Source organism: Pseudonaja textilis, chromosome 2 (genome assembly GCF_049901715.1).
Source record: "Pseudonaja textilis isolate UNSWEBS1 chromosome 2, rPseTex1.2, whole genome shotgun sequence".
In the NCBI taxonomy this organism is placed as follows: Eukaryota; Metazoa; Chordata; class Lepidosauria; order Squamata; family Elapidae; genus Pseudonaja; species Pseudonaja textilis.
This window is the reverse complement of record NC_141991.1, coordinates 1,793,851-1,821,810: the sequence shown is the minus strand read 5'-3', so window position 1 is coordinate 1,821,810 and position 27,960 is coordinate 1,793,851. Positions and strand designations below refer to the sequence as shown.

At 45.4% G+C, this 27,960-nt stretch overlaps 5 protein-coding genes across 12 annotated transcripts in view; all 5 read left to right on the top strand.

Moving 5' to 3' along the window:
• The window catches only part of LOC148126529 (uncharacterized), a 74,720-nt gene extending 60,251 nt beyond the window's left edge, over positions 1-14,469 (top strand). For 3 of the 4 annotated variants that reach the window (XM_087928303.1, XM_087928302.1, XM_087928305.1), the window contains exon 2: positions 11,591-14,469. In XM_087928303.1, coding sequence (XP_087784429.1) covers positions 12,245-13,387 — 1,143 coding nt within the window. In that variant the 5' untranslated portion in view covers positions 11,591-12,244 and the 3' untranslated portion in view covers positions 13,388-14,469. Of the gene's footprint in view, positions 1-2,516; positions 2,644-11,590 lie in introns of those variants that run through there. The other variant, XM_087928304.1, reaches the window with a different exon arrangement.
• Positions 1-27,960, top strand: part of LOC113451933 (uncharacterized) — a 159,129-nt gene that overhangs the window by 60,272 nt on the left and 70,897 nt on the right. Inside the window, exon 4 of the mRNA XM_087928475.1 lies at positions 2,440-2,643. The gene's annotated coding sequence lies outside the window, so the exon portion shown is untranslated. The remainder of the gene's footprint in view (positions 1-2,439; positions 2,644-27,960) is intronic.
• LOC113453097 (uncharacterized) overlaps positions 1-27,960 on the top strand; it is a 154,519-nt gene that overhangs the window by 60,246 nt on the left and 66,313 nt on the right. Inside the window, exon 1 of one of the 2 annotated variants that reach the window (XM_087928230.1) lies at positions 2,589-2,643. The exons of the other annotated variant lie outside the window; for it this stretch is intronic. The gene's annotated coding sequence lies outside the window, so the exon portion shown is untranslated. Of the gene's footprint in view, positions 1-2,588; positions 2,644-27,960 lie in introns of those variants that run through there. 2 annotated transcript variants of the gene reach the window in all.
• Positions 1-27,960, top strand: part of LOC148126528 (uncharacterized) — a 149,451-nt gene that overhangs the window by 70,647 nt on the left and 50,844 nt on the right. The window contains exon 1 of one of the 4 annotated variants that reach the window (XM_087927894.1): positions 2,522-2,643. The exons of the other annotated variants lie outside the window; for them this stretch is intronic. The gene's annotated coding sequence lies outside the window, so the exon portion shown is untranslated. Of the gene's footprint in view, positions 1-2,521; positions 2,644-27,960 lie in introns of those variants that run through there. 4 annotated transcript variants of the gene reach the window in all.
• The window catches only part of LOC113455020 (uncharacterized), a 60,020-nt gene that overhangs the window by 18,219 nt on the left and 13,841 nt on the right, over positions 1-27,960 (top strand). Inside the window, exon 2 of the mRNA XM_087928488.1 lies at positions 24,701-26,004. Coding sequence (XP_087784614.1) covers positions 25,315-26,004 — 690 coding nt within the window. The 5' untranslated portion in view covers positions 24,701-25,314. The remainder of the gene's footprint in view (positions 1-24,700; positions 26,005-27,960) is intronic.

Here is a 27,960-nt window from a genome sequence, read left to right as displayed (position 1 = left end):
ATAGTAATAACCCTTCTTACTCATTGCTACCATTGCATCATCATTACAACATTACAATATTGGAACATTACAGCAGCTAGTCAGCTATTTAATCATCATTACCCTGACAGTTCAGGACTATGTATAGGCGAGGACTGAAAAAGAGCTGATGACGTTCCCATCTTCAAAACAGGTTAAAAAAAATTATCCAGGAATTTACAGACAAATCTGCTGACTTTAATAACTGGTAACATCTTGGAAAACAAGTCTCTGAACACCTGGAAGCAAACAAAATAATAACCAGTAGCCAACATGGGTTGAACAAGAACAGATCCTGCCAAACAAACCTTATTTCATTCTTTGACAAATTGACTAAATTAGTGGACCAGCGAAATGTTGTCGACATAGTATACTTAGATTTCATTAAAGCATTTGATAAAGTAGATCACAACCTACTTCTGGGAAAGCTAGAAAAATGTGGGATAGACAGCACCACCACAAGATGGATTCCTAAGTGGCTGACAAATTGTACTCAACATGTAGTCCTCAATGGAACTACACCCACGTGGAGGGAAGTAAGCAGTGGGGTACTACTCTCAAGATTGAATTTTAGACCCAGCACTGACCAAAATCTTCATAAACTATCTAGACAAGGGAATAGAAGGAGAACTCATCAAGTTTGCAAATGTCACTAAACTGGCAGGAATTGCCAACATCCCAGAAGACAAGCTCAAGGTCCAAAAAAGATTTGACAGGCTTGAACAGTGGTCCCTATTTAACAATATGATATTACACAAAGCAAAGTTTTACACTTAGACAAGAAAAGCCAACTGCGTGGGTATAAATTAGGTGAAACCTGGCTTAATGCCAGTAACTGTGAAAGGGATCTTTTAGTCCTAGTGGACAATCGCTTAAATGTGATCCAACAGTGAGTGACAGCAGCCAAAATAACCAATACAATCCTAAACTGCATTATAGAGAGAGAGAATTAAGATCATGTGAAGTTATAGTGCTGCTTTACAAAACCTTAGTAAGACCACACTTGGAATACCTGCATCCGATTCTACTCCCTCCAGAGGGACTAGACTAGATACTCTGGAAAGTGTGCAGAGAAGAGCAACAAAGATGATTAGGGGGTTGGAGGCCTCATGAAGAATGGTTACAGGAATTGGGTATGTCTAGTCTAATGAAAAGAAGGACAAGGGGAGACATGATAGCAGAATTCCAATATTTGAGTGGATGCCCTAAAGAAGAGGGGGTCAAGCTGTCTTCCAAATAAAGCAACAATAGGCAGGACGAGGAACAATGGGTGGAAACTAATGAAGGAGAGAAGCAACTTAGGGTCTCCTGCTTGATCAGGAGGTTGGACTCAAGACCTCCAAAGTGCCTTCGTGTTGTATATGTCTTCAGGAGCAGCGTGACAGCTTGTTATGATATGTACAGAATAACCCTTGAGTAACAAGGACATGCACATGGAAACATTTATGAGAGTAGTTATGAATAATTATTCAGTCACACACAGATAAACTAAATTGAGTTAAAGTTTACTTTAAGAAATAGCACAGTCCAATAAATGGTCCAGGTCATATATGTTTAACAGTCCAAATAATATCCAATTACAAAGTCTTCTTACCAGTTCCCTTTGTCATTTACAATAAACAAAGATATCAAAGTATAAGCACAACAGAGAACCTTAGATAGCAAAGAATGTCAGAGAGACAGAATGTCAGAGAGAGCAAGCCATGACCTCTAGCTCCCTCTTATGGCAATTCGCAATACAGTCAACCAATCGGAATCAATACAGTGATTTTTTTCTTAAAGCCACAAACATACATTGTTGGTTTATATATTGCCAACCCAACTAATTGGTGGACAGATTCCTAACACAGTTGATTGGCTGCCATGTCTTACAGCGCACTATAAAAGGTGCAGTGTCAGACAGGCTCAGCTGTTGCCTGTCAGCCACATTTGTTAGCCTGCAATTTGACTTTGGAAACCCTGTTAGCTTATAATAAAAGGGTTATCCTTAACGCCTGATTGTCTCAGTTATTTCCCACATTACATTTAACACTTCTTGATCTTTTCAGATTAATTGATTGGTTCATCTTGAAAGCTGGATCCTTGAATTTGCTGTTGACTTTAGTGCAGTGGTGAAGGCAGCAGGTTAGAGACAGAGAAATGCTCAGGTCCAGTCCCACCTGAAGGGCAAAACCATCTGTTCAATTTTGGTCAGTCCTCTCAGGTCTAGGAAGCAGGAAAATGGGGGCGGGGGGGGGGACCACTTCCAAAAACCGTTGCCAAGGAAACTGCAAGGCCAGTCATCAAGACTGACACAAAAGCACCTAAAACGGAGCTAGGTAGCGTCACCTTTCACGAAAAGGACCTGCTGTCATGAAAATTACTGGAAACATCTTCCAAATGCCAGAGTGAAGCCTGAACAAGCGTGTTTTTCCACTTCAGGTCACTAGATGGCGGTCAGCCAACATCTTTGCTGAGAAAGTCATCCACACTTTAGTGCTTGAGCTTAAAAAAAAAGGAGCTTTTCAACCATAGAGTATTGCAATGAAGCACAGGGGAACTTCCTCTTCCGGATGCGTCATGCGAGGAAAGTAGAATGCAGAGCGGCTTCTGTGCTCTTGCACGGATCGAAGCAGCGGCTGGCAGGTGAGTTGGGGGCAGCAGGTGCGGGGGGTAGTCCGGGAGCAAGTCAGGCTGTTCGGTTCCCTCCACGGCCTGGAAGCAGAGAAGCAACTGGGCTGAAGCAGGTCGGCTGCTGCTTCTGCAGGTTTCTTCCCTCCCCAAATCGGAGCCCGCTGAGGCTGCAGGCTGTGAAACTGGCGGCTGCGATTCTCTGCTGGCGGGAAGATCTAAAACGCCTCTTTCAAGCGACGGTGGATCCTTTGGGAATGGATTCCCTCCAGAGGTTGTGGGGGCTCCGTGACTGGAGGGTCTTCAGAGGAGATTGGACAGCCGTTTGTTCGGAATGGAATTGGGTCTCCTGCCTGAACAGGGGATGGACTAGAAGATCTCCAAGATCCCCCCAAACTCAATTATTCTGTAGTGGACCTGATGTTTTTCAGGCAACAAGATCGGATTGAGCTGCTTCTGGGTCTTTTCTGAATAAATGGGGTTGGGATAGCTTAGTCCAATACATTGCTTGGGGTTTTGGGTTTGAAATCCTACTCAGGGGTGTGTGCAATGTAGCCTTTTGCTCTTCTAAAGGTCCTGGGTTAACCCTATTATGCCCTAAACGTCCTGTCCTTCTTAATCCCACCAACTGGAGCTGAAGGTGTTTTGTTTGTGAATAGTCTTTCTTAATGGGCACAAAATCTCCATCTCTAAGGATTTAAGGCATCTGCTGGGGGCAGTTGGGGCTGTTTCCTGCCCTTGTTAAGGTTTTTTCCCTTCCATTTTTCCTTGGGGAAATATAATATTCTGCCTCTTTTAACATTCCCCAAAATATTTCATTCTTCTGTGGCTTCCTACAAAATTAACACCAAAGATTAAAATCAAGGACACAAGGGGAAGTCCCTCCCTCCCTCCCTTCCTTCCTTCCTTCCTTCCTTCCTTCCTTCCTTCCTCCCTCCCTCCCTCCCTCCCTCCCTCCCTTCCTTCCTTCCTTCCTTCCTTCCTCTTCCTTACTTCTCAGAAAGCCAAGGCTGGGCCAAGAGCCCTTGGGGCTCTTGGCTACTCCTTTTATTTCTTCTTTTTAGAAATCCGGATTGGCTTATAAACAAGTGCCACCCCGGGCAGAGGATTCCCTTTGGGCACCACCCCTTCTCCTTTTACAACCCCAGTTGTGGTGGGGTGGGGAGACCCTCAAATGAGCAGCCGCCTGCCCCATGCATGCCTTTGCTGCGCTTTGGCGCTCGCTTGAGGAACATCTCCTGATCCCTCCACAGCCGGCCAGGGGGTCGCGAGAGGAGGAGGGGGTGGAGGAAGGTCGCCTGATCGTTCCTCAGCCAGCCTGATCGTTCCTTAGCCAGCCTGAATTTCCAAAAAGAAGAAATAAAAGGAGTTGGCGAAGAGCCCCAAGGAGAGCTAGCTGGCTTGGCCCAGCAATGACTTTCAGAGAGGGAGAGGGAGAGAGAGATACACAGCGGGGAAGATAGGGAGAGGGAGGGAGAGAGGCAGAGATATACAGAAAGGGGGAGAGAGAGAGACAGATACCTGTTTTGTGGCTAGGTAGGCATGGCTAGGGGGTCATGTGACTGGGTGGAGTGAGTGATATCGAGGAACACTTGCAGACCCCCGGGCTAGTGGTTTCTTGTGAAAGTTTCCATGGCCTCAGAATCCTGTTGTTGCCTGAACTTCAGCCTTGCCATCTTAACAGATGAGCAATCATCAAATTGATCAGATTCCTGATTAACTTTAGCGCAGAAGGTTTGACTGTAACCATTTCGAGATTTTTTTCAGGCTGGAAAGACATGGATTTTCTCCATATTGTGCGTGTGTTATTTCTCTCTGAAATTTCTCTCTCTGTGTATTGATGAACAACAGTACATGTCATATTACATCAGATCATCATTTATTTTATAAAAAGAAAGCCAAAACAAAGAAGTCGTGTGTGGAATATGTGTGGTTCAATAATTTGTAGAACCAGCAACAACATGAAGTAATTCTTTTCTGTCTCTTGCAGTGTTGTGGAGGAATTTAGGCCCATATTTTTTACAACGTTGCTTCAGTCCATTGAGGTTTTTTATGCACAGCTCGCTTGTGGTCCTGCCAATCGGTTGAGGTCTGGACTTTGACTGCCATTGCAATACCTTGATCCTTTTCTTTTTTAGCCATTCTGTTGTAGATTTCCTGATGTGTTTGCAACCATTGTCCTGTTGCATAATCCCATGTCAGCCTAACTTTAGCTATTGGATAGATGGCCCCACTTTTGACTCTAGAATACTTTGGTATACAGTTCATGGTCAACTCAATGATTGCAAGGTGTGCAGGTCTTACGCCTGCAAAACAAGCCCAAATCATCACCTCTCAACCTCCATTGTTGGCAATTTGTATGAGATGCCTTGTGCTGATATGCTCTGTTTGGTTTTCGTCAAACATAGAACTGTGCATTATGGGCAAATATCTCCACTTTGGTCTAGTCTGTGCAAAGGACAAGTGTTCCAGAAGTCTTGTGATTTGTTCAGGTGCAACTGTGCAAACCTCAGCCATGCTGCCTTGACCTTTTTAGAGAGAAGAGACTTTCCCTTGTGTAGCCCTTCCAAATGAAGCATATTTGTTCAGTCTTTTTCTAATTACAATGTCATGAGTCTTAACATTTGACAAAGTAACTGGAGCCTGTAGAATCTGAGATATAACTCTTTGTTTCTTAACAATTGATCAAGGGCACTTTATTAGCAGTACTTGACTGGTACTTCACCTCATTAAGCTATGGAAGCACTGAGAAATTTCCTACTGGTGAGACAATTAACCAGTAGTTGTGGTGCTCCATCACTGGAGGCTTTTCAGAAGAGGTGAGACAACCGCTTATCTGAAATGTTACAGGGTCTCCTCAGTGGTGGGCTGCAAAGTTTTTAACAACCGGGTTTCCTACCCTAATGACTGGCTGTGTGGGCATGGCTGGGTAGAGATACCAATGAGAAGGCCCTTCCGTAGCTTCTCACACAAGGAGGTGGGTGCTACCTGGCTGCCTTGGGAGCGAGGGGGAATAAAGAGGCCCACCCGCAGGCCAAATTTTCTCTCACTCGCTTGCTTTGCTGTGCTGGCTCTTCTTTTGCAAGCTGCCTTTTTTTCTCTTCCCAGCGTCCCTCATCCCAGAAGCACTCTCCTCTCCGCCAGCTGCCACCCGCTTCTACCTCTCCCCACCCCCCACTGCTCCACGGCCGCACTTTTTATAAAGGACGTTTAATGAAACTCCAATGCAGTGGCCGAGATACAATCCTGAGCCAAAAAATCCTCAGCTCTCCCCTCCCCACCTGGCACGTCTTCTTCATCTCACTAAATCGGGCCAAGAGCCTGAGGGAGGATGAGAAATTTAACGGGCAGGAGGGTGGGCGGAAGGACAGAAAGGTAACACAGCGAGGTCCATGAAGTAAACTCTCAAGTTTCTTAACTTGGACTAGCAAAAGGTGGCGGAGGCAGCAGAGAATACAAAAGCCAACTGGAGCAATGACGCAGCTTTAGCCATCCATGCTTCAAATGAAAAGTTTGCTTCAGGGAAAGGGGCGCAGGCTGCTTTCTAAACCAGAAGATCCTGCTAAGCTCCAGATCCTACAAAACAAGCCACGGTGCTCAGTCCATGCGTCCAGCTCCTGCCATTCTCAGCCTCCCCCATGCCTCACTTGCTTCCACCATGGATTCGCTCCTGAACAACCACCTCTTTCTTCGTCCAAATGTACAAACAGAGCAAACACACATCTCACGCTGCTGGAGGGGCTCCCCCACACATTTTCTCCTCACAGAACATGCCAGTGCCATGACGTGTGCCTTTTTCCATAGAGCTGCTCCGAGTGTCCAGGTTGGGAGGTGCTCCAGTCTCGGCTCTCACAGGCCGAGCTTGAAATTGAGGAACGCCTCTCACCATCACGTGGTCCTCTGGGCGCTCCCCAATTTTTAGCTCAGCCTCGTGATAGTCAGGCTGTTTCTTTCTCAGCTCTGGTCGATCAGCACTCCTATTCATTGAATTTCCTTTACTTTTGGACCCTCTCTTTCTTTGCAGCGCAGCAGATTAGAGGTTTGAACTTCTTGAGGGTTTCCTCTCTATCAGGGGGGACTGTTTAATCACTTCTAGGGGCAGAATCTAGCGCTTCGAGCGCTGCCCCCCACCCCACCCCCCTTCGTCTGCCGTTCCTTCGCTCAGCGCGAAGCCGCCGCTTTTTTCCTGCCTCACCCTTTCCGGTCGCTGTTTCCCCGCGAACGCCTTTAGCTCAGGGGAAGTCTATCCCCTGATTCTCCCCACCAATTGCGGCCCTCTGGCCCTTCTCCTTCTCCCTGGGAGAATTTTTCTTTCCGCCGCTGGGTTCGTTGGCTTCAAATAGATCGCGGCCGCCATTTTGGGCGCCGCGTGCCACCCGCCATCTCGGGCGCGCCCAGATGTCACCGCTGTGTTGATTGTGCCCGCCTGGCCGATCGTCTGTAGTCATGCTCCGGCCCCTGACTCGTTCTCTCTAGGCTCCTTTCTCCTAACTGTCTGCGCACATATAAAGCTCTAATCACTAGGCAGATCCCTGGACTGCTCACATTCCTGCTCGGCCTTCAAGTATTCACTTGAAGTCCTTTCAAGCACTACAGGCCTTTGGCCCCCAGCCTTCCCAGCTGGCGAGGTAGCAGCATTGTCATCCCCCTCTCCCGGTCCGCCCGGAAGGGGCAGCTGCCTGGCGTTCATTCTGGCTGATTGGGTTCTTGGGCTAGGCCCTGCTCTTTATTAACCTTTAAAAAAAAAAAAAAGAACAAACAAACAAACAATTTTTGATCAAAAGGGGGGCGTGAAACAAGCGTTGGGATCCCCGGCCTCTATGTAGGCCGCATCCAGACATGCCAACCATCTCACATTAATTCAAAAATATTCTTCTTTTTCCAGAGGCAGATGACAAAGCATCTCGTGGCACTTCTTTGAAGGCCAAGTCAAAAATCTCACCACCTGCGCAAACAGGCACAGGAAGTCTCCAAAGCCTCCCAGAGGGATGCCCTCAGGCGGCACAGGGCACTTGAGAAGGAGATTGACAGGCAGTCCAGCGAGCTATGCTCTGTGCCCCTGGCTCCTTCCAACCCCACTCCCTCAACCTCCGCCCACCCTCCTCTCCCCTCCTCCCCTGCTCCTTCCTCTTCCTCACAGCCTATACAGGCCCCTGAGGCCACCTTTACCCCCACTGCTGCAGGCTTGCGCCCGGAGGAGCTTCATCCACCCCCCACAGTGGAGATCTCTGAGAACCTGAAACAATGGATGGAACTGGCCATCCGGCAAGGGATAGCACAAGAGCTCCAGCAGAAGGCCGGACCGGCCCCACGGCCTGTGGCCCCTGAGGCTCAAGCACCATCTGTTCGATCGCTCTCCGGATCAGCGGTCTCGCACGGTCAGGTAGCATCCCACGGGGATTTGCCCTTGCCTTTGGGGATGGAGGAGGTGGAAACACAGGAGCCCAGAGGACTTTCCCTCTTGGGGACGAGGAAGACCTCGATTTGGGGTCCATCATGGGCAGTGAGCTCTTCTCGGGAGCAGACCCACTGGAGGGGGACATGTCGGAGGACGAGGGCCTCACTCCGGACCAGCCCGCATTTGTGGGGCTGTTTAAACCGCACCTGTTTAGGTCCCTTTTATTCAAGGCCAAGAATACCTCTGGCCTGACCCCTCCCACTCTGCCTAAGCCAGTGGCCTCGGGGGAACCTCTCGACTCTATCTTTCCCAGCCCATGGTGGAAACTGAGGTGATCCCTGTCCCACCTATCCTTTCTGACCTGGTCTCCAGGCAGCTAGCCTCCTCGGGGGGCCCTCCCCCTCCCAACACTCAGGACATGCGGTTTTTCAACCTTGACCCGCAGTTCTCACTCTTGCTCGATCCCCCTCCTGTGGACGAGCCTATTGTGGGCCTAGCTTCCCGTTCAACTCCTAGCGATGCCCTTGAGGCACTCAAGCCCGAGGACAAACGAGCTGAGCTGGCCCTGCGCTGTGCTCACCTTTCTGACGCCCGGGCAGTCAGAGCTTCCACTGCCGCATCCTTTTTCATTAGAACCTCTATCAAGTGGCTTCGACAGCTCAAACAGCATGTCCCCACAACCAACCTCAGCGCAGCAGGACATCGCTAAGGGAGGACTGACCTCAGAGGTCCCTCTCCCTCTTTTCGCCAAAGCTCTTCCCGTTCCTCCTCCTTCCCCCCCAGGTCTCTACATGATTTCTGCTGTTGTACCAACGTTCAGAAAGGACCAACTCGCGACTTCGGGTCGGAGTTCCCCTAAGAGTCCTCATGTCCCTCCCTTGATGGACCGGGCCGGCCATCAACAAGGGTCACTACCTCAAGGTACCCGACAGGCTACCCGTCTCCACGGACGCGAGGCTACCCGGCTGGGGCGCTCTCGCCCTCCTCATCTTGCCCCAGGGCAAATGGTCGGCAACAGATCTACCCCGCTCCATAGATTAGCTGGAGATCCTCGCTGTGCACCTGGCCTCTCGCAGCTTCCTACCCCAGGTACGTGGGCCTCTCGTTATGGCCCTCACAGACAACACCACAAGATACATATCCCCAGACAAGAGGGCACTCGGTCAGCAAGGCTCACGAGGGAAGCCGAACGCCTTTGCTGCTGGGCGGAACCGAATCTGGCCTCCATCAGGGCAGGTCACAGATCGGGAACATTACACTCCTAAGCAGCTTGGTTCGGCAGGGCCACTCTGGCCCAAGCACAAGGGCCCCTCCACCCCTCCCCTTTCAAGGAGGCAGTCTCAATCTTCGGGCTCCCCATGGTGTATTCCTGTGCACCCTCTCTCAACGCCCAACCACCGAGCTTCTTCCCCGGATACCCTCCCCCAAGGGGCGGGGAATCACAATGCCCTCTGTTGCCCTTGGGCCCAGGGGCTCCTTTATGCCTCTCTCCACCTCCATCATCCTCGGGGCGAGATGCCCTTGGTTCGCGATCCTCCGCAACCTCTTGGTGGTGCCCCCTTGGAGAACCCCTCCCAATAGGACTCCCCCTGTCCGGGGTCCTACACTACATCCGAACCCCCCATGGCCCCAACCAGCCATCTGGGGGTCGAGCGGAACCACTTAAAAGCGCAGAATGTTTCCAGCCAGGTTATAGACACCCGTATATACAGCGCTACGTGGGTCGCCTTCCGTGCCTGGGCCCTCAAGTCCCAAATTAACCCTCTTTCTCTCTCCATCGCTCAGATCCTGGATTTCTTCAGGAGGGCCTTAACAAGGGACTGTCTACCAACACCCTAAGGCGTCATATCGCTGCCCTCGCAACGGTTGTCTCTTCGGTCATTGGGGGTTCCATTTCCCATAACCCCCAATCCGGGCTTTCCCCAAGGGAGCTTCCAATCTCCGCTCCCCCGACCATACGCTGCTTCTGACCTGGGACCTCAACAAGGTCCTAGTCGCTCTTACCAAGCCCCCCTTTGAACCCCAGGGAGACTCTCTTACAGTCTCTCGCCCTCAAGACTGTTTTTTTCCTAAAATAAATTCAACCTTTCACAGAGCTCAGGAGCTCATACTCCCTAATTTCTGCCCCAATCCCTCTCGAGAGAGGGAGAGACAGTGGCATTCCCTTGATGTAGGGCGCGCCTTGAGAGTGTATACCAAACGCACCCAGCCCTTTCGCAAGTCAGAGGCCTTACTTGTGTCTTTCAAACCTGCTTCTCTCGGTCGCAAGGGGACGCCCACACACCGTGGGCCGCTGGGTCAGGGCCGCCATCGCCAAGGCCTACCGTGCACAGTCCCTCCCCGTTCCCATGGGCATCACCGCCCACTCCACTAGAAATGCGGCTTCTTCTGCTGCATGGGCCACACAAGCCTCTATAATCAACATCTGCAGGGCTGCCACCTGAGCATCCCCATCTCCCCTCATCAAGCATTATAAGACTAATGTACTTGCATTCGCTGAGTCTTCTTGTGACAGGCGGGTCCTTCAGCGAGTCCTCGAGGTTCCAGGGGAGGTTCCACCCCAGACAGGAGCCCGCCCGCAGGACTCGCCAAGCTTTGGTATGTCCCAACCTGGACACTCGGAGCAGCTCTATGGAAAAGGGGCATTGGTTCTTACCTGATACGCTTCTTTTCGTAGAGCTGCAGAGAGTGTCCAGCCCTACCCATTAGTTCGTCTGGTGGGGAACCTCGCTGTTCAACCAAGCAAACTAATAATCTTTAGTTAGGATGAGAACAGGGCCTTCCTTCTCGTCTTCGCAAAACTGGGGAGCGCCCAGAGGACCATGTGATGGTGAGAGGCGTTCCTCAATTTCAAGCTCAGCCTGTGAGAGCCGAGACTGGAGCACCTCCCAACCTGGACACTCTCTGCAGCTCTACGAAAAGAAGCGTATCAGGTAAGAACCAACGGCCCTTCTAAACCTCCCCCGCACTGCCCCACTTGCTTCCACCACGAACTCATCAGCTCGGCTCAGTTACTTACCTCCATCCAATTTCCCTTCCTTCAGAGGTACTCACTTTCCATGCTTCTTCCACAACTGCCCCTTTCTTTGACCAAATGTACACACAGAGGAAACATGCCCACATCTCGCGGCAAACAGGTGTGAATCGGTAGCAGCCCACCTCTGGGTCTCCTGGTTGAGCAGGATTTGGTTTAGAAGATTTCCAAGATCCTTTCAAATTCTATGACTCTTTTCTATTGTGATGATATTTTTATGTCCTGATAAGTAAAACCAAAGATATCAAAGAGGGTGTTCTTTCTTTTTCACTTCCCTGTATTTGAAAACAACCCTTTGCTCTTCTAAGAATTTGTGATTGACCCAGTCAACAAATGAATTTCTTCATTGGATGGGTATTCAAACTTGGATCTGGGTAGCCTTCCATGTGTCAAATGAATTAATGTAAGAGCTTATTGGAGCATTGCGGTATGTTTGCTTTGTCATTGTAATGTAAACATTTTCTTTTTTTCTCATCTTCTGCAACCATTTTATGCCCAATTAAAGATGCCCTTTTATTTGAATCTTATAGACGAAGAGGATGGCAATAAGAGCACTCTGGACAACTGCGGAAAATGAGCAACATTGAATAGCAAAGCAAGTCAGTCCAGAAATAAAAATATTTTCCATTCTCTTTGGAGAGCTACACAATTCTTCACCTTCCTCAGTAGGTGATAGAGAAACGAGAGAAAATCAAGAAGATATTTCTAGCTGGGAAAAATATTGTGTAAAATTCAATCATATATTACATGAACAGTCAATATTTTTCCATTCAGCAAAAGAGGCAATATATTTGGAAGTTACTGGGGAGAAAAAGGTCAACTGGAAAGCCACCCAGAGCAGACAGTGTTACAGGCCTCACTCTGGGAGGAAGAAACCGGCTTGAATCAAAGCACAAGTAACAAAGGATCATCCATATTTTTTACTTCCTCGGGAATATTAGTCATGGAAGAGCTCCATAGACATGCCTGTTGTGGGAAAGATACAAGTTGCAAATCACAGCTGATTATGCCTGAGAGGATCCAGACTGAAGAAAAACCTTACATATACTCTGAATGTGGCAAACCTTTGATCAGAACAATTCCAGCTTGTCGTACACCTGAGAACTCACACAGGAGAGAAACCATTTGAATGTCTTGTTTGTGAGGAAAGATTCAGTACCAATTCCAACCATATTAGCCACCAGATGATTCACACAGGAGAGAAACCCTTTGAATGTCCTGATTGTGGGAAAAGTTACAGTACCAATTCCAGCCTTGTGATACACCAGAGGACTTACACAGGAGAGAAACCCTTTGAATGTCCTCTTTGTGGGAAAAGTTTCAGTCACAATTCCAGCCTGGTGAAACACCAGAGAATTCACACAGGCGAGAAACCCTTTGAATGTCCTGATTGTGGGAAACGTTTCTGTCAGAATTCCCAACTTATTAGCCACCACAGGCTTCATACAGGAGAGAAACCCTTTGAATGTCCTCTTTGTGGGAAAAGTTTCAGTCACAATTCCAGCCTGGTGAAACACCAGAGAATTCACACAGGCGAGAAACCCTTTGAATGTCCTGATTGTGGGAAAAGTTTCAGTCAGAATTCCCACCTTATTAATCACCAGAGGATTCATACTGGAGAGAAACCCTTTGAATGTCCTCTTTGTGGGAAAAGTTTCAGTCACAATTCCAGCCTGGTGAAACACCAGAGCACTCACACAGGAGTGAAACCGTTTGAATGTCCTGATTGTGAGAAAACTTTCAGTACTAATTCCAGCCTGGTGATGCACCAGAGGACTCACACAGGAGGGAAACCATTTGAATGTCCTCATTGTGAGAAAAGTTTCAGTCACAGTTCCAGCCTGGTGATACATCAGAGATCTCACACAGGTGAGAAACCCTTTGAATGTCCTGATTGTGGGAAAAGTTTCAGTCAGAATTCTAACCTGGTGATGCACCAGAGATCTCACACAGGAGAGAAACCCTTTGAATGTCCTGATTGTCAGAAAAGATTCAGTACCAATTCCCACCTTATTAGCCACCAGAGGACTCACACAGGAGAGAAACCCTTTGAATGTCCTGTTTGTGGGAAAAGTTTCAGTCAGAATTCCAACCTGGTGATACACCAGGGAACTCACACAGGCGAGAAACCCTTTGAATGTCCTGATTGTCAGAAAAGATTCAGTACCAATTCCTACCTTATTAGCCACCAGAGGACTCACACAGGAGAGAAACCCTTTAAATGTCCTGATTGTGGGAGAAGTTTCTGTCACAATACCAGCCTGGTGAGACACCAAAGGACTCACACAGAAGAGAAACATGATTGTCCAGACTGTGGGAAGGAGTAGGGTTAACCTTGGAAATCATATGCTTATATACACAGGGGAGAAACCATTTAAGTTCCCCAAGTGTGGATTGTCCTTCAGGAAACATTCTGCTTTTATTACACACAAGAAAATCTACCTGAGGCCCTAAGTGATGAGTGTAGAGAAGGTTTGAATTTCATTTCATAGTCCCATTGTAAGTACAGTTGAGAAACCGACTATTTAATTTGGCTTCAAAGAATTTGCGTGATTTTTTGTAGGTAAATATGTAATGATATTAGATGGGAAGGAGAAAAGAACAAATTAAAACGTATTAGTTTGATAATGGCTATTTGGCCATCAGCAGCAGAAGTTTCTGGATATTTATTTTTGCAGAAATTTTGCAATTACGTAAAAATATTTTGGGAGTGTTCTTTGCATTTTTATCATGGTGGATATTAGAAATGCCACGTACAGAGTCCCAGCCTTTTTCTTCCTTGCCTGCTCCATGATTTTCAGCCTCAGAATTCTCCAGCCAGCATCTCTGTGGGATAGGAGCACTCAGACTATAGTTAGAGATTGTGGCTCCTCGTATAATGAAAAAGTGAGAGAAGAAGTAGACGGTTTCAAAGTTCATCTCTTCTTAACAGTCCCAGGAATTCAGCGCACCAAGCATGTCTGATCAGATTGTGTCAAGAATGAGGTACCCAAGTAGAAGACACCATATGAGTAGCAAATATATTGGGGGAGTTTTCGGCAGTGACAAAACCAGGGTAAAATTTCAAATGTAAAGGCTGTTGTGCCTTGCAGGCGACCTTCATGGAGAAGAGCTATAGGAATATTGAGTTGAAGAGAAAAGGGATTGTGGTTTTGGCCATAGGATCTCCAGCTTTATTCGCAACTCCTGCTGTGATCTCCTTTGCTTGCCTCCTTGTTAGCCTTTGATGGCTGGGGGTTGAGAGGATCACCAAGGGACTGATGCTGTTGTGGTCCCCTACCTTGGTGGGGAGACGTAGGGAGGGGGATTGCATAGTAGATAGTGTTTAATTTCTAAAACAGCATTGTGTAAGAATCATGAATAGATTTTGAGAAAGAAAAATAAAGAAAAGTGTCACCAATTCTGTAAACATTGGGACAAGACGTTTTCTTCTTGTTTCACTTCTCTCCCAGGGCTCCTTAATTTTTTTCCAAAACTGTTTCCTTCAAATATGCAGAGGGATTATCTTGAATTTGCTGGGATTAGAAGATTCCAAAGAATTCCAAGATTGTTTATTTCACCAACACCATTCAAAAAGACAGGTTACAATCTTGTTTAGTATATCGCAATCATGTGATATCTTTCAGGGACACCCAACAACCACGACCAGGCCAGGCACGTGGAGAAACCAAGAGGCTCTTGGCCAGAGCCTTAATTTAGAACAGAACAGAATAGAATAGAATTTTGAATTGGCCAAGTGTGACTGGACAAACAAGGAATTTGTTTTGGTGCATATGCTCTTAAGTGTTCATAAAAAGAAAAGATACATTTGTCAGAATCATAGGTATAACACTTAATAGTTGTCATAGGGTAGAAATAAGCAATCAATCATACTAGGAAACATAAGCGATCAAATCATACTAGTAAACAGACAATAAAAAATCAAGGATACAAGCAACAAAGTTACATTCATACAGTCATAAGTGGGAAGAGATGGGTGAAAGAAAGAATTTATATCATTATAAATTAATAATTATATAATTCTATATAATACAATTACATATAATTCCAAGTGATATAATTCCAAGTGATTTAGAATTTAAACATGTGAAAAATTTAAATTTTAAAATAGTATGTATGCCTTGCGGGATGGTGTTGGGACAACTGGAGCTGAGTGTTTACTGGCTGGATGCCCTTCCTGTCGCCAGTGTAAAGCCTGTTGAGGCCTAAACTTCAATCTTGCAATCTCAACAGACGAGCAATCATCAAATTCATCATATTCCTGATTAATATTAGTCTTTGACTGTTACCATTTTGAGATGTTTTTCAGGCTTGAAAGACATGGATTTTTTCTTTATTGTAGGTGTATGTATTTTTATTTCTTTCTGAATGTGTGTGTGTGTGTGTGTGTGTGTGTGTATACACATACACACACACACACACACACACATACATACGCGAATGTATAATCTCTCCCCAGGACTTCCAGATAAACAGTCATGTGAAAAAAAAAATTACACTCCTTGACTTCTATGATTTTATATATCAGGACGTAGTAAAAATCAATTGGTCATTAGAAGTTCTTAAAAGTAGATAAATAAAACCACAGATGAAGAACAATACATGACATATTACATCAGGTTATTTTTTTATAAAAAGAAAGCCAAAATGGAGAGGTCGTGTGTGAAAAAAACATATGATTCAATAATTTGTAGAACCACCTTTAACAGCAACAACTAGAAGTAATTCTTTTCTGTGTGATTTTCTCAATCTCTTGCAGTGTTGTGGAGGAATTCTGGCCCATCTTTTTTACAACATTGCTTTAGTCCCTTGAGGTTTTTTAATGCACAACTCTCTTGAGGTCCCAGCAATCGGGTTGAGGTCTGGACTTTGACTGCCATTGCAACAGCTTTTACCTTTTCTTTTTTCAGCCATTGTGAAAAAGATGGTATGTTTTACGACCATTGTCTTGTTTCATAATCCCATGTCAGTCAAGCTTTAACTATTGGATAGATCAGGGGTCTCCAACCTTTTGGACCTCAGGGACCACCAAATTCATAATATTAAATCCTGCGGACCACTAATATGAATCCAGCATGCCATTCGCTGAAGCGCCTGGACTCCCACTGACAGCATGGGGTCCTTCAGGCACTTAGCTTGGCTTCCTGTTTCTGCAACCTTAAATACACAAAGAGTCATTTGGATCCGTTTCCCACAGAAAACAAAACACTGGGATCTCTCATCTCTCTTTTTCTCTCATTCCCCCCCCTCTCTCTTTCCCTCCCCCCTCTCTCTCCCTTTCTCCCTCTCTCTCTGTGTCTTGTCTCTCTCTTTCCCTCTCTTGTGTATGCGTGTGTCTTGTCTTTCTTTCCCTCTCTCTCCCTCTCTCTCTGTCTTGTCTCTTTCCCCCCCCTCTCTCCCTCTCTTTTTCCCTCTTTCTCTCTCTCTCTTTCTGTGAGTGTGTGTGTCTTGTCTCTCTCTTTCCCCCCTCTCTCTGTCCCCGGGGGTGGGGGAAAGGAACCTCTCAACTGGTGCTGGGTGGTGGGAATCTGATGTCCGGAGGCCAACGAGCCACGTGCTGAAGACCAGATGGCTGGTGGGGTGGTGGGGCAATCCTGCAGTCTCCCTAGCAAACCCGTGTCATGGCTGCTGCCTCTTGCCTTCGCGCATCGAGGAGGCCGAACAGCAGTGGGAAGAGCGTGGACCTCTTGAACTGCAGGAAGTGGCTGCCAGCGATGCCCTCAGGTGAAGATGTTGCGAGGGGGAGGCTCAACCCCTCCCCTCAGAAGCCACAAAGCACTCACTGTTCCTCTGGCACCCACCAAGCCTCCTTCCCGCTGGGTGTGTGAGCGCTTCTGGCAAGGAGGAAGAGAAGCACGGTGGGAGGAGGCTTGGTGGCTACCAGAGGGGCGGCAAGCACTTTGCAACTCCTGAGAGGAAGGGTGTGGAAGAGTGCGCCCTCCCCTTGCAGGCCAGGGAACACCCAGGAAGAGCTCTGATGCTGCTCCCGCGTACTACCCTCCCCGCGCTCATCAGTCCATCCGCCACCAATATCACCCCTGTTGCAAACACGGGTGCGCTGCGGACCACCAAAATTTTCTCATGGACCCCCTGTGGTCCGTGGACCACTGGTTGGTGACCTCTGGGATAGATGGCCTCACATTTGACTTTAGAATACTTTGGTATACAAAGGAGTTCATTGTCGACTCAATGACTGCAAGGTGTCCAGGTCCTGCAGTTGCAAAACAAGCCCAAAGCATCACTGCTCCACCATTGTGCTTTACAGTTTGTATGAGATGCTTGTGCTAATATACTGTGTTTGGTTTTCATCAAATGTTGTGTTAACTCATAAAACATTTCTATGCCCATTTTATAATTGCCAACAGAAAGGGGGGAGGAGTTTGAAAGAGCAGTGCAGCAGTTTGGAATCGAAAGTGCATTCCATTCATAACTTGCAGAGATTGTAACTAGGCGACTGGAATTTCTGCCACAAAAATCTCTAATTGGAGAACATGATTGATGACTCTTGGCTATGGACATGTTTCGTTGGAGAATATAAATTATGATGCACCCAAAGGGGTGGGGGGAAAGCAGGGTCAAGGGTGACAAGTGAATTATGTGTCTCAGAATCGGCTTCAAACAGGTCCTGCTGACATGTTCACGCCTAATAAATTCATTATAGGTTTTGAAGTTTGGCTTGAGGCTAATGATTTAATTAGGGTAACTGCTGGAATCTTGTTAGCAAGCTGATTCCCATAATTAATCACCATTACTGGGGTACCTGACGCCTGGCCTCTCCCATTGTTCCCTGACATCTAGGGTGTATGGAGAGAAACTCAGCCATGGCAGAGGGAGTCCCTGCAGTCTATTGGGTCGTCCCAGGGCCTTAGCTCGGCCTTTCATCTGAGCACCAATGGGCGGGGCTTGAATGCCATGGTAGAGCAGTACTTGAGGTACTACAGGTATTATCAGCAGTCCAATTGGGTGGACCTCCTATCTTTCACGGAGGTCACGTACAATAATGCTGTTCACAGCGTGAGACTAACCTACCTCAAGGTAGTGAGTGGTAAGGTCTTCGTTCCAATACCTGAGTATCCAAGGATCCCCCTCCTCAGTCAGCCTGACTGATTGGATGTCAATGCTGAAAGCAACTTGGGAGAATGTCAAAAAAGTGCTGGCAAAAGCAGCACAGACCTATAAGAGACAGGCAGACAAACACTGAGCCCCGCAACGGCCATTCCGGTTGGGTGAGAAGGTTTACGTCTCCACCAAATATCTGGAGTTGACTCCTTAGCAAGAAATTGGGGCCAAAGTTGATGGGACCATTCCCCATAGTAAAGATCATCAACCCAGTCACGGTGCAACTGAAGTTGCCCCGATTGTTCGGGAAAATACACCCAGTATTCCATAGTAGCCTCTTAAAACCCAGGGTCGGATCGACTCTGATGCCCCTAACTCATGAGACCCCAGACCCCATGGTCATATGAGGCCCATTATGAGGTCCGGCAAATTCTCAATTTGAGGTGGCACAGGAGACAACTCCAACATTTAATCAAGTGAAAGAGCTATCCCTTACCAGAGCTATCTTGGGTAAAGAGTAGGAAAGTCCAAGCTGATTGCCATGCAGAAAATCCAACCAAGCGATGGGGTGGGTGGGATTTTGCAACCCTAAGTTCTATACCTGTAATCAATTTGTGGTTTCTTTATGTTGTACACGTCACTTTCAAGAAGTGAGGAGAGCTGAATGTCAATTCATAAAACGTTTCCATGCCCGTTTTACAGTTGCCAACAGAAAGCGGGGGGAGAGCGGAAGTAGTTTGAAAGAGCAATGCAACAGTTTGGAATCAAAAGTGCATTCCATTTATAACTTGCAGAGATTAAAACTAGCTGAACGGAGTTTCTGCCGTGCAAATCTCTAATTGGAGAATGTGATTGATGACTCTTGGTTATGGACGTATTTCGTTGGAGAATATGAATTATGTTGCACACAAAGGGGTGGGAGAATCCAGGGTCAAGGGTGATAGTGAACTACGTGTCTCACAATCATCTTCTGCCTACATGTTCACTCCTAATAAATTCATTATTGGTTTTGAAGTTTGGCTCGAGGCTCATGATTTAATTAGGGCAACTGCAGGAATCCTGACACCATATTTGTTCAGTCTTTTTCTAACTGCACTGTCATGCACTGAAGCCTGCAGCAATGCACTAATTGCACTAACTGAAGCCTGCAGAGTCTGAGATATAACTCTTTGTTTTTTAGCAATTTCTCTGGCCATTGTATCGTCTGGTCTTGGGGCAAATTTTCTTTGATGTCCATTCCTGGGAAGATTGGCAACTGTCTGAAATGTTTCCCACTTGTGAATAATCTTTCTCATTGTAGAATGATGTATTTTAAATTGTTTGGAAATAGCCTTTTAAACCTTTCCAAATTGATGGGGAGTAACAATTCTTACATTGCTAAGAATTTGTGATTGACCCAGTCAACAAGTTTTTCATTGTAATATAAATGTTTTTCTTTTTTTCTCATCTTCTACAACCATTAAAGATATCCTTTTATGTGGTGGTCTGGCACTTGAAATGAGACGCAGGGAACCGTCTGAGCAAATGCCAGCCCCGAGAGAACTCGGGTAGCAGTATTTATTTAAGAAAATGCAAGTACAAAATCAAAACAATGACCTCAGCATTACCTCAACGAGGCCTCAGCAGGGTGATAATATACTGCGGAAAGTCCCATGAGAATATCTAAGCACAGAAAGTCCCACGGGAATGGCTTGGCTGGGTACTGTGAACTTTCACCGATATACCTGGTCCATCTAAGCTTTGCAGGTCAAAACAGGACCAAATCACCCATCATAAAGGCACTACTGCCCCCATGAGGAGCGTTTGTAAAACCCCCAGATCTATGCAAAGCTGTACGAAGGACTTTACAGAATATGATGAATATGATGAATTACCACATTCCCTCCTTTTTTATTTATTCAAAGATAGGGGGTGTTTTAGTGGCATAATACACAGTTCCCTCGCAACTTGGTCTCGTACGTTGAAAAGCTGAGGTACACATTTGAAATAGATTAGGAATACATTGAATACAGCAACATAACATAATAAGTATAATAACAATTATTACAACTAATTGAAGCAATAAACGTAACCATGAGCTGTCAGGAAGCCAATCCCATAGCAAAGCCCAAAGTGACTTATTGAAGCCATCTTTTCCTGCTTCATGTTCAGCTATGCGGTCTTCCATATCATGAACAGTTCTTGTAATGTTAGGCTCATAATTATGTATAAAAACACAACAATGTGAATGAATTAAGGCACAAACTCCTCCTTTAGCAGCTAACATTATGTCTAAAGCATATCGATTTTGTAAAGTAACTTGGCGAATTTCAGACACTTCTTCATTTAACATCTTAATATTCTTAACAGTATCATTAAACATAGCAACAGTAAAATTATTTAAAATATGAATATCTCTATAGTTCATAGCTATTCCCAGAGGTGGGATTGCTGCCCTAGAAATCTGAGTCCACAAATTACCACCCACAGTCAGGCCAGAATCAACTTCTCGATTTCGAATACGCATCCCAATTGGTAAACTCTCTAATTTATAGATGACAGGAATCACAAATCCTATAGTACACACTCCAGACCAATCCTTTGGCCATTGTTGATAGGCAGTGTCCCCACATAGCAACCATAACCCATCCGGAAGAGGAAAGTATTTTAAATGCTTATGATAGGTATTGTCGGAGGCTTGACTTTCCCAACTCCACATTAGCCACATCCAAGTACAGAGAACATATGCCCCATGTTGAATATCCGTTCTGCTTGTAACTGTCTGATTAATGCAACAATCATCAGAACCTTTCAAAGCCAGGGATAACGTAGAAGATATCCGATTTATGCAGTTGTTCTTACCAGTAATGCTTTTTACACATTTCATACATCCTCCTTCCAAAGGAATAACCTTCTTACAGAGTGTAGTATTTCCCAGCAAAATAGATTGAGTCCCTACAGGGGGGCGGTAATAACAAACCGATGCTTTGGTAGTGAAAGTTACCTTTGTTGTGAATAATGTTAGATTCCACTCTTCGGGGTCCGGGCCCCAGTAAAGCCAATGATTAAAATCATTATAATCTAAATTAGCACTGGTTCGCTCATTCAAAGGAACACCATGTAACAAAACTCCACCTTTCCCAGACCCAGGTACATGCATACAAAGCCAACAATTAGTTACATTTAAACTCTTTGCTGCAATCCGAACGTCCTTGATGTAGGAATTTTCTTTCCATAAATTATCTCCAAGGTCTCTAGTTTCTGAGATAATAGCAGCTCTCTGCCTCCGTATTAGAGTCCGTGGAGGCATAAGACGAATGGAAAGAGAGTCTGTGTAAGGTAACTTAGGCAACTCCAATTGACACCAATATTGTCCATAGTCTGAAACAGAAACATTAAAAAGAATCAGAGTTGTAGCACAGGCTGAAGATATAATATCCTTATCAGGTCCCGAGTAAAGAATGTCTTGATTCTTATGCCAGGACCAATATGCTGGAAAAATCAAAGGATGCCGCTGTTTGCAGATCAATTTAGTCCGATTCCCCAACGGAACCTGCTGCATACAAGTTGGCAATCTCAGATAAGCAGTCATCTTTTCCCAGCCTTCACAGCGCCGCGCCTGGATTGCCGGCATCAAGAGAATCAGGAACCACAGGAACGGAATCAGGAACCACAGGAACGCCATCCTGCTCCTCCGAAACCTCCTTCACTGGCACCTGCGCGCCTGCGAATGATCAGGCCGAACACATCGACCAGGAACCCAACGAATTTGACCAAGATGTTCTACTGCTGCATAACCACGTCCCCACGTAATCAGCTCAGCAGGAACCCATGCCGGATCCGGAAGGAATCGCACCAACACTCGAGGCCTCACTGCATCTGTAGAAGGAGAAGAAAAATGCCTGCTGGCCGCACTCGCAGGGGGGTTACCAGACAAATTTAGAAAATTTAAAGTATACAAAGCAAGATTTAAATGATCTTGAATTGCCGGAAGCCCCAGGAGCTTCCCTCCTTTTTTATTTAATTTAGCTAACATGTTCTTGAGCGTGCCATTATGACGCTCCACAATAGCTTTTCCTGTGGAATTGTATGGAATCCCAAATTTATGTTCCACGGACCACTGTTTGCAAAACTGATCAAAGACTGTGCTCCGATAAGCCGCACCATTGTCTGTTTTTAAAGTTTGAGGCGTACCAGCAACTGAAAATGTCTTAATGCAATGATTGATGACATGTTTAACCGCTTCACCTCTTTGAGGAGTAGCCATTAGAAATCCTGAATAAGTATCCACAGTCACATGTATATACTTCCAGGGTGCAAATGATGGATACTGAGTAACATCCATTTGCCAAATCATTGAGGGTTTCAACCCCCTGGGGTTGACTCCCATAGGGATAGCCGTGCCTTGCTTTGAACAAGTTGGACATTGTTGAATTATGGCAGCAGCTTCTGCAGTAGTAAGCTTGAATTGATGTGCCAACGCTTTAGCATTTTGATGAAAATAACTATGGCTGTCCCATGGCTGGACAGTGAGAACTGAAGTTACAGCACTGTCAGCTTTGGCATTGCCTTGTGATAAAATTCCAGGCAAATTACTATGGCTACGAATATGGGCAACAAAACACACATTCACACGCTGCTCCAAACATCCTTGCAACAACAAAAGCAAACGTAGAATATTGGGTGATATTCCAGGAGACAAATAAGAACCTGCTACAAAGGGTAACAAATTATATACATGCAAAGAATCCACTATTAGATTAAAATCCTGATTATGAAAATTTTGAAAAGCCAAAACCACAGCAGCAAGTTCTGCCTGCAGGGCAGACTTCTGCTCTGATGTCACTTTTGTATGCCAAATTCCAGATTTATCTTTCCAAACACAAGCACCAAAAAAAAATTTTTTTTCCTCCATCAGTAAAAACTGTAGGAGCATCTGATATAGGCTGATTACTGATTTAGGTCACACCCTGTCCCATTGATCTCTCATTTTGCTGACTTTGACCCCCTCCAGGAGCCCAACATTGCGCTTTAAAATGTCCAGGCTTCCCACAATTGAAAAAAGTTTCTTTTTTAGCATTTCCTGCCTGCAGAGCCAGAGCTAAAGTCTCCATGTTAAAAGTCTGACTCCCCACCTTTCTACATGCGTTTATCAAATCAGCGATCTCTCGCTCTCCACTCGCAATAAGTGGATTCAGGATCTTTTTGCAATCTACATTAGCCTGTTCTACCGCTAACTTCAAAAGCAATTCATTCCGGGCGAATTGATTGTCAATTTGCCTTTCAATAGCCACTTTCAATCTGCTAATGAAATTTTCATAGGGTTCATTGTTCCCTTGTTTGATGTTAGTAAAGGTCTTCTCACCACCTTCGCCGTCAGGGAGAACCCCCAGGGCTTGTAAAATTAACTGTGGGAGAAGAACGAACCCCTCCTCAGGCATTCCATCTCTCTGTTGATTTAAAGCAGCATCCACACCAATTTCTACTGGATTAAGTTGAATCTCCACTCCAAATTCTACCAAATCATCTCCTGATAATTCCCCTCTATTAGTTGCTTCTTGAATAGCTGCAGTAACTGCATCTACTTGAACTCTTAAAGGCAAACTCTTATCTTCTGACAAAGTATTTTTAGTGCCTGACAGTCCTCTGGATTTATCTGGAGGTGCTGTCGGCGGCAATAAACGTACCGCATGGTAAGGCGGCAAACCTTCTTCGGGGGGTGCTAGGAGCGGTTGCTCATGAGTAGCTAACGCATCCATAACCACCCTCCAGGTTAACAAAATTGAAGAAGGGGCACGAGGTTCCTCGTGCAAAAATATCCCTATTTTTTTCCAGGACTCTACTTTAATACTACCTCCCTCTGGATATGACTGAATATGTTTCCAAACATACTGTAATAAGTCCTCAATTTCTTTCTTTCCTACTTCATGTCCTCTACTATGAACTCCAAACTTAAACCTATTCCAAGTGATCTCTCTCAATTCCCTGATGTGCCTTGTCTGAGCCTTCGAGAGATCTCCCCCCATACTCACGAAAAGAATCTATCTCCGTCCAGCGAAGAAGATGAGGGCCCAGTCGACGTCCGCGACGATGAGTATAGGATGCAGGAAACGTATAGCCTTTCAAAGCTATCACGTCGGAACGTATAGCCTTTCAAACTATCACGTCGGGGTCACCACTTGTGGTGGTCTGGCACTTGAAATGAGACGCAGGGAACCGTCTGAGCAAATGCCAGCCCCGAGAGAACTCGGGTAGCAGTATTTATTTAAGAAAATGCAAGTACAAAATCAAAACAATGACCTCAGCATTACCTCAACGAGGCCTCAGCAGGGTGATAATATACTGCGGAAAGTCCCATGAGAATATCTAAGCACAGAAAGTCCCACGGGAATGGCTCGGCTGGGTACTGTGAACTTTCACCGATATACCTGGTCCATCTAAGCTTTGCAGGTCAAAACAGGACCAAATCACCCATCATAAAGGCACTACTGCCCCCATGAGGAGCGTTTGTAAAACCCCCAGATCTATGCAAAGCTGTACGAAGGACTTTACAGAATATGATGAATATGATGAATTACCACACTTTTATTTGAATCTTATAGACAAAGAGGATGGCAATAAGAGCACTCTGGACAACTGAGGAGAACAAGCAACACTGAATAGCAAAGCAAGTCAGTCCAGAAATCAAACTAATTTCCATTTCCTTCAAAGAGCCACACAATTCTTCACCTTCCTCAGCAAGTAAGAGAGAAACTAGAGAAAATCAAGAAGAGATTTCTAGCTGGGAAAAGTAGAATTCAAGCATATGTTACATGAAAAGTGAATGGAGATTATTTTTCCATTCAACAAAAGAGGGAAATGAAAAAGTTAGTGGGGAGGAAAAGGTCAAGTGGAAAGCCATGTAGAGCAGACGGTGTTGCAGGCCTCACTCTGGGAGCAAGAAAATCACCAGTAAATCAAAGCATCACTAAAGGGATCATCTATATTTTTGACCTCAAGAATATGAGTTGTGGAAGAGATCCATAGACATGCCAAGGTAACAATATGTGAATCACAGATGGTTATGAATGAGAGGATCCAGACTGGAGAAAAGCCTTACATATACACTGATTGTGGCAAAACCTTTGATCAGAACAACTCCATTTTGTTTCATGAAAGGACCCACATAGGAGAGAACCATACAAGTGCTCCCAATGTGGTAAATGCTTAAGCAAGCATGGCAACGTGGACTCACAGGGAGGAGAAACTGTTTGAATGTCCTGATTGTGGGAAAAGTTTTAGTAACAATTCCAGCATGACTAAACACCAGAGGATTCACACAGGAGAGAAACCCTTTGAATGTCCTGATTGTGGGAAAGGTTTTAGTAACAATTCCAGCTTGGCTCAACACCAGAGGATTCACACAGGAGAGAAACCCTTTGAATGTCCTGTTTGTGGTAAAGGTTTCAGTGACAATTCCAGCCTGGTGAAACACCAGAGGATTCACACAGGAGAGAAACCCTTTGAATGTCCTGTTTGTGGGAAAAGTTTCAGTCAGAATTCCAGCCTTATTGGCCACCAGAGGATTCACACAGGAGAGAAACCATTTGAATGTCCTGTTTGTGGGAAAAGTTTCAGACAGAATTCCCACCTCATGAGACACCAGAGGATTCACACAGGAGAAAAACCCTTTGAATGTCCTGATTGTGGTAAAAGTTTCAATCAGAATTCCACCCTTGTTCAACACCAGAGGATTCACACAGGAGAAAAACCCTTTGAATGTTCCCATTGTGGTAAAAGTTTCAGTGACAATTCCAACCTGGTGAAACACCAGAGGACTCACACAGAAGAGAAACCCTTTAAATGTTCTGACTGTGGGAAAATTTTCAGTCAGAATTCCACCCTGGTTCAACACCAGAGGACTCACATAGGAGAGAAACTCTTTGAATGTCCTGATTGTGGAAAAGTTTCTCTCAGAGATCACAGCTCGTGGTGCACCAGACGACTCAACCAGGAGAGAAGACCTACAAGTGCTCCCAATGCAGTAAATGCTTTAGCGACCCTGGCAACATGGACTCACACCAAGGAGAAATCGTTTGAATGTCCTAATTGTGGAAATTGTTTCTGTGATAATTCCAGCCTGGTGACACACAAGAGGACCCACACAGGAGATAAATTATACGAGTGTCCAGACTGTGGGAAAGATTTCAGTATTAGGAGTAGCCTTCTGAATCATATGCTTATACGCACAAGGGAGAAAGCATTCAAGTGCCCTGAGTGTGATCAATACTTCAGGAAACCTTCCAATCTTATCGCACACAAGAAAATCCACACGAGGCCCAAAGTGATGAGTGTAGAGAAGGCTTGAATTTCATTTCTAACTTCGTATTGTAAGTCCAGTTGAGAACTTGATGACTTTGTTTGCAAAGAATTTGCCTTATTCTTTGTAGGCAAATATGTCATGGTATTAGATGGGAAGGAAGAAAGAAAAACAATGGAACACATTAGTTTGATAATAACTATCTGGCTATCAGCAGCAGAAGTTGCTGGATATTCATTTTTGCAGAAATTGGGAATTATGTGAAAAAATTTTGGGGGAATGTTCTTTGCATTTCTATCATGGTAGATGATAGAAATACCACATACAGAGTGCCAGCCTTTTTCTCCCTGCCTCTCTCTCAGAATTCTCCAGCCAGCATCTCATGGGGAAGGATAGGCGCACTCGGACTATAGTTAGAGATTGTGGTTCCTCACAGAAAGCGAGAGGAGAAGAGAAGTAGAGGGTTTCAAAGTTCATCTTTTCTTAACAGTTCCAGCAATTCGGTGCATGTCTGTTCAGATTGTGTCAAGAATGAGGCACGCAAGTGGAAGATACCATATGAGTAGCAGATATATTGGGCGAGTTTGTGGCAATGACAAAACCAGGGTAAAATTTCAGATGTAAAAGCTGTTCTGCCTTGCAGGTGACCTTCATGGAGAAGAGCTGAGGAGAAAAAGGATTGTAGTTTTGGGCACAGGATCTCCTGGTTTATTCAGAACGCCTGCTGTGATCTCCTTTGTTTTGAGGGCCTCCTTGTTAGCCTTTGACAGCTGGCTGTGGGGGTGAGAGCATCCATAAGGGACTGATACTTTAGTGGTCCCCTCCCCCTCTTGGTAGAGAGATGTGAGAAAAAAATTGCACCGTAGATAGTGCTTCATTTCTAAAACAGAATTGGGTAAGAAGCATCAATGGCTTTTTGAGAAAGACAAAGGAAAGTGTTGGCATTTCTATAAATGTTGGGACACGGTAATGCAGAGCTCTCTTCCCAAACACGTGGGAGACATTTTCTGTTCTTCCACTTCTCTCCCAGGGCTCCTTAATGTTTTTTTTTTCAAAATCCATTTTAACTAAAGAGAGGAACATTATTTGTAGCAGCAAAAGTGACATTTTAGCTATGCAGACGAATAATCTTGATTTTGCTGGGATCGGAAGACACCAAAGAATTCCAAGATTGTTGATTTGGCCACCACCGTTCAAAATTACAGGTTACAATCTTGTTTAGTAGGTCTCATTGCACGTGAGGACACTCAGTGATCAGGAACAGATCAGGACCGGCATCTGGAGGAACTAAGGGGCTCTTTTGGCCTCAGTCTCTAGCTCCAAATTACTTGGAATTTAAACATGTGCAAAATTTCTAAACTTTAAAATAGTAAATGTATCTTCCATCATTTTTCCTTTCTCACTTTCCTTGGTGTCACATGTTAGTGCATATGTTTATCATGTCTAGTCTTCTTATGGTTAGGAGTTAGAAACCCTTGCAAAGCCTCAGGATATTTGTATAAGGTCACATAAAGATATCAAGCAAAATTTAAGAAAGCCAATCTAAGAGTCAGATTTTATTCC